Below are 11,451 nucleotides of genomic sequence, written 5' to 3' on the forward strand. Positions count from 1 at the left end.
CATGCCGACTTCAAACCCCACTAAACTCATAACTACTTTGCACCGACCTTGACCTTAATTAATATCATACATGTCTACCTTGAACCAAATTTCAAAGCCACTAGGCCTTACCGCCTACCTTGACCTATGCATATCAGCCTTGAAGCTAATTTTATTTCGAAAAAACTCAGTCAGAGTGACCTTACCGCCGACTTTGGCAAAGTAAAGAATGAGCGACATTAAGCAATCTGTCTAGCTTATCCAGCCCGCTTACCTAAACTTGAATGACCTAAAGGCCGAACTTGGCAAAGCATACAAAGATTGACCTTCATCCAGCACAGAACGATTTTCATTCCATAAACTGAAAGCGAGAAAGAGGAGCAGAAAGGACAAAGTGAGATTTGGTGCTGGTATAAATGAACGTTAGTTCTCAATTAGAAATAATGGTATAATGACTGATTACAAAGAACATGATGCAAAGACTAGAAAACGCCAGAGAGAAGTGCTTCGATGATGACCACTTTGTCATCCAGGGGGCTGAGGGCTTTGCACTGGGGTTTTATGCCTCCTCATGTGGCTGGTGAGACCTATGTGAGCCTGGAATGTTCGGCTGCACACTGGGCAGGTTATTCCAGCTGGAGCTAGTGTCGTGGGCCTTGCTTTTCTTCTCTGGCGTTTTTCTTCAGCCAGCGTGGTTCTCTTTTCCTCAGCAACCTGTGCGCCAGTTTTCACAGCGCGACGCCATGATGCTATGTCATGTGCCTCTGTCTCCCAGGTGGCTGGGTCTATGCTGAACGCCTTCAGAGACACACATGTACATACAAATATACATATAACAGTCGGTCAAGAAGGATTCGAGTTAATTTTGATTTGTTTGCTAAATTTAAATTTAAAAAAAAGTTTATATACATCGTTTCAGTGTCATAGTTTAGTTGTTGAATGTTTAGAGCCACTGGATTTCAGTGCCGCTATCTTTCGGAACAGATCAGAACTTTGCGTTGCTACAGCACATAAGCCTGGGATCGAATTCCCCTCCAAGTAACAGCTCACTGTTAGCAGTTGATGGTCGCAAAAGTCCAGAGGACCCTTGCTTCCAAGGCTTGCCCAAGACTGGAGATCAGCATTGGACACTGACGTTTAAAAGACAGAAGATCATTAATGAAATTATTATTTACAGGAAGCCCAGTAAGTCTGTCTTAGGTTCCTTGTATGCTATGGATAACTTAAACTCTTGATTCATGTGATAAATTTTACCTTACCCATCCCTTAGTCTGTTGGATTGTTGGGGCACCATGCAAGATTTGTCAACCTTCTTTCTCCATTCCTCTCTGTCTTTTGCCTTTTGATAGAACCTCTTTCAAATGCAGGCCCGTCCATTTTTTTATGTAGTCTTCCCATCCCTTTCTCTATCTGCATCTTCTTCTTTTTCCCGGGTTCTGTTCCCTGAAGGAAGGTCTTTGCGAGCACCGAAGACCTTGTAATATGGCCATAAAATTTGTAGTGCTTTTTTTTTTACGATAGTTAGCAGGTCAACGCGGGGTCCAATCGCTATAGTTACCCTGTCTCTAATCTTTTCGTTTGTGATGCGGTCTTTAAATGTGATACATAGGATCCTTTCTGTAGATGTGTGTTAGACCAATGTTTAAGCACTTTAGTTAGTGTTGTTAGCCATTGACCAGCAACGGCCTTTTGAGGGTGGTGAGAAAGCAACAGCCATGGGCCCCAAGCTTTTGGTGCGCCCCGCAAAAAAGATTTTTTCTGTCAACGTTAGCCCATCGTAGCTCATTCGTGAACCGGATATGACACGCGCCTTAGGGTCTCGCGCACTGATAAGTCCGCATTTGAATGTGTATAATAGTTTCCCTTTTGTGAACCCCTCTTCGAGCATGGACAAATACCCGATACAATTTGGGATCGGTAACGTAGCAGGTTTGGCTAGCATGTAGCACTGTCTACCGCAAGCTACCTAAGGATCAACAGCTCCTGATTTTTCCTCGGGTTCGTCCCTCGGAAGCCTTTCCCATGCTGTCCGTGACACCGTTACAACACATTTTGATGCGCTGGATTTCATCTCGTTCTAAGGTTCTATAAGACTAAGACTAAGATGAACCATGTACCATGACAGAAAGAGGACGACAACTATATCATTTTGTCTATTATAAAACAATTCCTTTGGTTAAAAGTTTAATAATACGTGCACTTGTGGTGTATTATTATATATAGTTCGTCCATCGTGGTTCGATGATGACCACTTTGTCATCCAGGGGACTGAGGGCTTTGCACTGGGGTTTTATGCCTCCTCATGTGGCCGGTGAGACCTATGTGAGCCCGGAATGTTCGGCCGCGCACTGGGCAGGTTATTCCAGCTGGAGCTAGTGTCGTGGGCCTTGCTTTTCTTTTCTGGCGTTTTTCTTCTGTATTTACGTTGATAAATAATAATAAATCTACGTTAGTCGCGTGGTTTGATCATTGGAATGTCGTCCGATTGTCCAGAGTTTTAAGACTGACTGTCGTTATGCCCGACCTTTGGACAAGAATGCATTATATTTATTTCTTGAGGATCGTTCAAAAAAAGTGCAAAACAAACATAATTATAATTGCATTTGACAATTATATTACATTCGAATTGGTCTCATACCATATAATATTATACGATTTTACCGATCGGGACACAATTACTGCAATTATGAAAGTATATATAGACAAAGTCAAACATAATTCTATCACTATTTCTGCCTGTAATTCTCTTTTTCGTAAAAATATATTTCATAACGTGATGCAATTTATACTGACATACAGCATGGGCGTAGCAGTGGCGTGGTAGGGTGGATTTCGGTGTTCAACCTCCCTCGTCCCCAACGGCATAAATTCACTCCGCTTCGGAAGAACTAGACCACACCGACCTGTTTGAGGTGTGTATGCAAAGAAACCTAAAAAAACGAAAGAAAAATTCATCACTTCACCCTTCACACCCCATAAAAATACTGGCTACGCCCATAGTCTACATCGTAAACTATTATAACAAGTGTTTTCATTAAAAAAATGTATATCCCTTACAGAATCTGGCGGCTACCATTTTATGGATGGATTTCTAGTTTTCGGCTTCAACGCCAAGGGCGTGATGATGTTTCGTTATACGGACCCTGGGACTCACGGTGACTCGCCCATTATCTGGATCTTGACGGAAGTCAGTGTGCCCATGAAGAAGATCGTTATCTCCATGAGACACGCCACAGCCAAGCGTTACCTTGAACTTTGTGAGGTCGAGGCCTTTGGAGGTAATCACATTCATCACCTTCACCAAACCATTAGTCGTTGATCTCTTGGTGCACTACACATGATCTAACATCTTTTATTTTTCTTTTGCCTTAAATAGAAACTCTTTCAATGACATTCTTTCTAAAATTCTTTGATGTGTGGGAAGCGTGGTCGAGAGGCCAAGTACGCTTGAACTTAGCTTGTCTTGGCTACCTCGGGCAGAATTGTGTTTACGGAAAACCAACTCCTAGATACCCCCTCCCCATCCCCCCACTGGTCCACAAAAGAGATCGGACCAAAAGCATGAAAGTAGCGCTATATAAAAGCTATAATAATAATAATAATGTCTTACCATTGCTCTCTCTGTCTGCCTTTTCTTTTTTTTTATGAGTTAATAGGTAATCACTTCTTAGTTAACTAACTCACAGGAAAATAAAAAGGTTAACGTGTAATCAATAGTATTATCCCGACAAGATCAACGTCTAATCTTTCGATTCAGGACCGGACAAAAAAGAATGAGACAACATATGTACCGGAAGCTCAAAATTGGAACCAGTGAAATCTGCCCATGTGGAGTGTCACCAGAGAATGCTGACCATGTCCTTCAAAGCTGTTCTCTTTACCATCAGGCCATACTGTCCCTAAAACACCCCAACAAAAAGAAAGCTATATGGAGAGCTCCCTGATTTGGAAACCACTGCACAGTTCATCTAATATATTGGTCTAGTCATCTGAACGCTCCAACATCCAATGTTGAACAGAAGACGAGGAAGAAGAAGTAATTTATAGGATTGTGAAATGCGAGAAATGTGTAGCATAAGTCATGGTCTTCCAGTCTCACGATTAAGAATGAGCGACGTTGCGGCCTGTATATTTTTTTGTCAAAAAGCTTTGTTAGCCGAAGTTAGCGTTTCGTCATCTTTACCAAGGGCTCTTCTTTTGCACGGTGTCAGACTCGTTCTTGGAGCATTCTAAAGTATATGATTTAAACCAGTGAAGTCCAAAATACGGCCCGCGGGCCACATCCGGCCAGCGACATGGTTCCATCCGGTCCGCCGAAACATCGCAATGTGTAGAACATCTCCCACAAAAAATAAATATTAAAAAAAAGAAGAAATATATTTGTAAATGTTAGGATCTCACTTTTTCTCTGGTGGATTAGTACCATGACCTTAACATTTGTGCTTATAGGAAACAGAACTCTGTAGAATCTAAAGTGAACGAATCTTAACTTTAGTTATGGAACATGATACATGATAATAAGCAATTAACACTTCATAAAGAAAGTCTGGCTGTTTGAAATGTCTTCGTCAAACAAAAATGGTGACATTTTTGGTTTGATCTGCGAATAAAAGATTGTTAAACTGCGTCTAGAGATTGTGGATTTTTTTAGTTTTTAGAATATTAACCAAACAAGAAAGCTGGCTACAATGTTGCTCACATTTAAAGTAGTGAAACGATGCCATTATCCTACCCGTAAAAAAAATATGCTTCAAATTTCTCTTAAATTAATGTAAGTACTAGATCTACGGGTCGCTTATAGTTTCAAGTCAATTTCATTTCGTTTTTGTATTTTGTCGGTCATGTGGTCCGCAACACGAGTGTCGGAAATTGAAATGGCCGCAGGTCTTTTATTGGTTGGCATCACTGCTTTAGACGAAAATCGGGCACCATTTCCCATCATTTCTTCTGTCCTCTGCAATTCGTGCGCCAGTTTACACAGAGCCCTGAATTAAAATGCCAACCTTGATTTGACGCGGCATAACTGCGCTCATGCTTAAGCCTCGAAGTCGAAGACAATATCAGGCCAGACCATTCGTTAGAGAAGGCCTGAACACTTGACTTTCAACGTCACAACCTGTGGCCAGTTTAGACCAATAGCTCTTTGTCACGTCACAGGTCTGTACGTCGTGGCGACGAGCTATTGGTCTAAACTGCCCACAGGTTGTGACGTTGCAGTTTAGTGTTAAGGCCTTCTACAACGACTGGTCTCGTTCCTATGCTATGTTGTTGTTTTTTTCTGCGAATCAACTTGACTTGTAGCATATAATGATAACATCAAAGTACAAAGGTTATTTAAAGAAGGTGAACCACAGATAAGTCTAGCTCTGTTGGGGAGATTTGTATTACTGTATGGAGATATGAAGTTTATAATAAAACAAATGATCATTGTTATATTGTCTGAACCTTTCGTTAGACGATTTGACCAATAGCGAAGCAAACGAGAACCCCCTTTGAAGTGCCTAAGAAACAAGACCATTACACTGGCGGCGATGGAAGAGGGCCTCAACAAACCATGCCACTGCCCACACTGTTCCTCAAGGAACCATTGTATGGAGGACACCTGCACAACTGATGTGGTACAGGAAAGGAACATGGGGGAGTTATTTATTCCGGTATGCTAGCCTTCGGGATTTTCCGGTATGCTAGCCTTCGGGATTTTCCGATATGCCAGCCTTAGGGATGCCTCTAACCCGAGCGCTTCGAGACGAGAACATTGTTGCATTAGTGTGGCAGTAAATTACATCTGCTTGGGTCCCTCTCCGATTGTAGTTTTGACAGGCCAATGTAGGGAGGTGAGTTCCAGAAGTATTCGATTCAACTCTTAAGACTAGTACAGCTGATCGTGTCTTTTTTTTTTCTTAGCTGTCGTCTGCCATTCGTAGAATCCATTCCTAAAGTCACGTGACGGCATCTAGCACGTACACACTTAGATGTTTTTTGTTGTTGTTGTTTTTGTTTTTTTTGTACCATCAGCTTTTTAATGGTATGTATTTTAATCTAGCGTGTGCCGCCCCTGATTACGGCTTGTTCTGCGAACAGAGGTGTGACAGCAGATGCTTCAGAAGAGAGTGTCACCTCAATGGTCTGTGCATCCAATGTGCACGAGGGACTTTAGAATCAGGAGAATGCGTTCCTTCCCGTAAGAAATGTTTGCAATGAAACTGACTTGGGGCAGTGGTTCGTGCTGCTTCTGTCTAGTCACGTGTTTAAAACTACAGTACATTGTGCTATCAGAAAGCGAGATAAATACATAACAATGTCGGTAAAGCAACTTTTTTTTCTGCCCTTGAGGTGGTAACATTCCGAATGCTTAGCTACAATTTAAATGTAATATCTTAGAAAAAGAAAAAACAAGCAAAAGAAAAAAATCACTTTCTTTTTTAAATAAAGTTTATCTAAGGTTAAGAACCGCAAATTACTGCCACTCATCAGAAAATGGCAGGGTTAAGCTTTCTTTCTGCAATGTAAGGCAAAATTAATTAATTAGTACAAATGGATTTACTAATTGGTTAATTTTTGGGTTGAATCGGATGTTGTCCTCGACTATAAATAATTTTGCTAAATTTCAACTTGATCCCAGAATGGGAAGGGGAAGATAAAACGTCCAAACGTAATAAGGGGATTAAATCCATATATACATCCACATCTCTCATTAAATAGCGGTTATTCTTCTTATTTGATCTCGAATAAAATAATTAATCACTAATAATTAATTAACTAATTGGTTAATTTTTTGATCGATTCACGTTTTGTCAGGTACAATAAATAACTGTGCAAAGTTTCAACTTGGTCTGAGAATGGGAAATGGGAGAAAAAAATATATTCAAACTTTTTACCAGACTGACAGATTGACAGACAGACAGTGAGTTATTATATGCTTTAAAAATAGTGTTTCATTAATATGAAAAAAAAACTATGATAAAAATGTAACAAGGGGATTTGTATTTTTGTCTTCCATAGGGGGGTCTGAAGAAGTGAATAGTGGAAGGCAGAAGAGAAGAGAGAGAGTGAGGGGGGAGTATGCTGACTTAAATAAAAGTAACCTTCGTAATGAAGACATCTCCTATAGCAGCGGTTCTCAACCTTTTTTGCCCAGCGACCCCTTATTATAATCTCCCGCTCTACCGCGACCCCCACCCACACAGCACAATAAGAATAGACAATAACAATCCATATTTTCGATGGTCTTAGGTGACCCCTGGCAAATCGTCAATCGACCCCCAAGGGGGTCGCAAACGACAGGTTGAGAACCCCTGTCCTATAGGGAGAATCCACAAACAACAGTTATAAGCAAATTAGGGCCATGTATTTAGTGTGATGTCCACTTTAACTGTATGTAATGTGATGTCTGCTGTAACAGTATGTCATGTGATGTCCGCTGTAACAATGCGCAATGTTAAATCTACTGTAAAAAAGATTTCTGCTGAAGCTATATACAATGTGATATCAAACGGTATACAATACAGTAGTGTAAATGTATTCACTGTCACGTCAGGTGTAAATGTAACTGTATTCAATGTGATGTCTGCTGTAAATGTAACTGTATGCAATGTGACGTCAGAGGTAAATGTAGCTGTATACAATGTGATGTCTGCTGTAAATGTAGCTGTATGCAATGTGACGTCAGAGGTAAATGTAGCTGTATACAATGTGATGTCTGCTGTAAATGTAGCTGTATTCAATGTGACGTCAGATGTAAATGTAACAGTATGCAATGTGATGTCTACTGTAAATGTAACAGTAGACAATGTGATGTCTGCTGTAAATGTAACAGTAGACAATGTGATGTCTGCTGTAAATGTAACTGTATACAAAGTGATCTCTGCTGTAAACGTAATTGTCATCAGAAACATTTTTTTAAGCTGAAGCCCCAAACAGCCCGACGCTCGTCACGAAGGAGTCCTCAGTATCGACGAAATGCCCAACGGCCAAGCCGACTTCGGAAAGGATCCCTGAGAGCAGCCAGCTAATCAAGCTCTTTATCCTGGTCATCATTGTCCTCTCCGTCATGGTGGTAGCCCTGACCTACAAAGTGCTGTCTCAGATGAATGAGGAGCCGAAGAATACTGAAATAAGTAAGTGTTCACTGACAAATATCTGACTTGGATGTATCTGACAACTTGTCGGCAACAAAGATCTGTCATAAGATAAGATAAGATAATTTTATTGATCCAATCAAATGGAAATTCAGTTTGACTACAATTGACAACCTCAGCGTAACTACTTTACAAAAACAATATGGATGAAAAATTCGAACAACATTCACTCACGAAACATATACACATTCACAACCAGCGCTTGATGAATTGGACTTCTATGTACTTCTCGATGACGACAGCTGATCTTGTAACACTCTGGCCGATAGTGGGATAAATGAGTTTTTAAATCTTTCTGTTTTAGTCCTAACGGAAAGGAGACGACCACTTCGTTCAAATCTAATGTAACAGTGGTTTAATGGGTGCAGGTTGTCTTAAGAATCGTGAGTGTTTTGGAAATGCATCTTTCTTGAAAAATCTCTTCTAGAGATGGTAGCTGTATTTGAGTGATATACGATGTATATATACGAGTGATATGTCGGTAGCTGATGTTTACTGGTTTTAGGGTTAGGGTTAGAAAAAGTCATCTTCAATAGTGGAAAAACTTATAAAAAAGCTTATTTTAAAAACTTAAAAAACAACAACTTATCATTTGAATTATATAAGGGAAACTTATCACGACAAGTTTATCATAAACGTTCATCATAACATTTTATCTTAATAAATTATCATGAGTTAAAATATTATTTCTAACAAAATATCCATATAACTAAACATAAAAATATATTAAAATCCAATAAAATGATGGGGGGGGGGACGCCTCACAGTTTTAGAAACGCTGTACTAACCTAATTGTTCTATCTTCTTCTATTTTCAAAGCTGTCAAGGACTCGATCGCTGATCCAACGAAAGTTCCGTCCTTGCAGAAAGTAGCTTCAGGCCTGACCCAGCAACAAAGCATGCCCAGCACTTTGCCGCCGGCGACAGAAAAATCCACAGTCACTATCACGTCTGCCAAGAGTAGCTCAACCCGAATTCCATAACTTGAGAACCTTAAGCGTACTAAAGACCACACAAGGGAGACAATGTGTTCATTTAGAAGCAAGAATATGAAGATCACTATTAACATCATCCACACTAACGGCCCTCTTTTAGTGGCTTGACAATCTAATCAGCATTAACTGAGCCCTATTCTGCGTTGAGTCCTATGAACCAGAGCACTATTTAGCACTAATCGTAAGATAATTTAGCACCAATTGTAAGAATATGCAGCAGCGATTAGTTTCTTTTAAAAGAGTAAGCGGCTATTGACAAAATACAGAACCCCGCATTTCTTAAGAATAGCCCAGGTGATACAACGTCTGACTCTCACCTAACGTAGCTGAGAAAAAAAAAAAGAAACATGCTCTTCGGACAGACGAGAACGACTCAATGACAGACTCACTGTCTAGAAATGAACTTTTTGAGAACATAGTCACGTGACAATCTATTTTTAGTAAAGGTTACGAGTTTGCCCCCCGCTCGATGTTTTCATATTCCGTTTTGGCAACTTCTGTAAGGGAGAGAAATAGACGCAGAAAATCTTATTTGCCCACACACTTTGTCGATTACTTTCCCTTGTTTATTACTGAATAAAGACTTGGTTCTAGGGGAACCAACCCATAACTCTACTTTTAATGTGTTTATTATCTTAAGCTTTAAGCACAGTTATCTGTTCTTTGTTTACACTTTAAGACACCGTTTGACCTAGCGCGGTAGTTGAATGGTAAGTACTTCTTATTTACTGACCACAATGGCTACCAGAAGATCATGGTTGTTTGTATGATAGATCTGACAGCGTATGTCCAATTGTCCATTGATGGAAGCGTCCCAAGAGCTCTAGATGACTTCTGTAGAGCACCAAGGTGTCAGAGCCATACATAAGTGTGGTGAGACCCACTGCTTTGTAAACATTTATCTTGTCTAGGTGAAGAGACCTATTCAGCCGTACTCTCCATTGGATGCGTTCTTTTTTTGGGCGCATCCAGGTGGACGGACTAACAGAGGTGCCCACCCACACGTTTTGCCGCCACTGGCATAGAGGGAAATCCATGGTGCTATACAAGATGAGACAGGGTGGAGATATGTCAATTTTACGAAGACCAACCAATAGTTACAGACATAATAAAATAAAGAAGAAACTACGTTGATTTGTTTCGTACGGGGAATAATTTAAAAAAGGGAAAGTTTACATTATATACAGACGACCCAAAGGCAGACCCCAAATGCGATGTATTCATGATTTGGAGGCAGATCCACAACAGACTGGGGTCAGAGACGAAAGGCCCAGGAGAGATCTGAACGAAAGGATCTGTTGAAACAGCGGCGCTGGGAGGCATGGATGGGTGGCATAGAGGAAAGTAGCTGGCAGCAATGTTGTCTCTGAAAGCTCAAAGAAGGCCGTAGAACACACATTTGAGGCCCCTGTAGAAGACATCGCAGAAGACGCCCTTCCTTAAAATAGATCCCCTCCCATGCATCAGATGTGGAAAAATATGCAGGTTGTGACATTTGAAAATCCCCCCTGGCACCCATTTAAGTGTTCAAATTTTTTTTTTTACATTAAATATTACGCCATTATCTCATGTCATGATGTCGAATCTCAAAATGCAGAGGCCCCCAAAGAGGTCAAGCCCCCGGGCTCCCAAATGATTTAAAATTAAATTCCTAGCTACGCCACTGAATCCCGTCCGAATTTACCCAACTCCAATGGTTACCTGGCACTTGTTGGGGAAATGTAAAGCTATTGGTCGTTGTGCGGACCAAATGATATCCTCGTTAACTGTGGGTCACATAAACAGATGACTTTTACATTATCTGATTTTAGATCGTAAGATTTGATAGTACATTTACATTGCCAACATTCAAATTCTTCAATGATCTGATTGTTATGTTACCCAATAAAGAACCATTACCCACTTTCCAGCTTGGGGGGGGGGGGGGGGAGGGTGGGTTGGGTGCAACAATTCTCAGATCTGAAGGAACGCCCGAAACAGGTAACAAGAAAAACGAAACACATCTTTGTGAATACTATTGTTCTTACTGACTTATCTTCCGTGGGGTCGACCATTTTTAAAGACAAGCTTAGGCGCCAACTTGCCTTAGCTGACATAGAAGAGAGCACCTGGTCGCATGCGGCCTCAGAACGAAACAGCTGGAGGTCACTCTAAAGGCCGCGGGATACACATTGGAGACTGAAAGAAAATCCGCTGACGAGGACAGACGCAGACGGCGAAAACAAAATCTAAACCGACCACCGGCGGCCAATTGTTATGCTTGCCTGGGTGTGGCAAAATATATAGGTCACAGCAGGGGCTGCGTAGTCACGGGCAATACTTCATTCCTCATTAATCTT

At 40.9% G+C, this 11,451-nt stretch overlaps 1 protein-coding gene across 1 annotated transcript in view; it reads left to right on the forward strand.

Annotated features, from left to right (window-relative positions):
- The window catches only part of LOC106059756 (uncharacterized), a 21,035-nt gene extending 11,308 nt beyond the window's left edge, over nucleotides 1-9,727 (forward strand). The window contains exons 9-13 of the mRNA XM_056017745.1: nucleotides 964-1,164; nucleotides 3,039-3,257; nucleotides 6,023-6,160; nucleotides 7,884-8,096; nucleotides 8,937-9,727. Of these exons, the coding sequence (XP_055873720.1) occupies nucleotides 964-1,164; nucleotides 3,039-3,257; nucleotides 6,023-6,160; nucleotides 7,884-8,096; nucleotides 8,937-9,100 (935 nt within the window). The 3' untranslated portion in view covers nucleotides 9,101-9,727. The remainder of the gene's footprint in view (nucleotides 1-963; nucleotides 1,165-3,038; nucleotides 3,258-6,022; nucleotides 6,161-7,883; nucleotides 8,097-8,936) is intronic.
- The last annotated feature ends 1,724 nt before the right edge of the window (nucleotides 9,728-11,451 follow it).

The sequence above is a fragment of the Biomphalaria glabrata genome, chromosome 18 (genome assembly GCF_947242115.1).
Source record: "Biomphalaria glabrata chromosome 18, xgBioGlab47.1, whole genome shotgun sequence".
In the NCBI taxonomy this organism is placed as follows: Eukaryota; Metazoa; Mollusca; class Gastropoda; family Planorbidae; genus Biomphalaria; species Biomphalaria glabrata.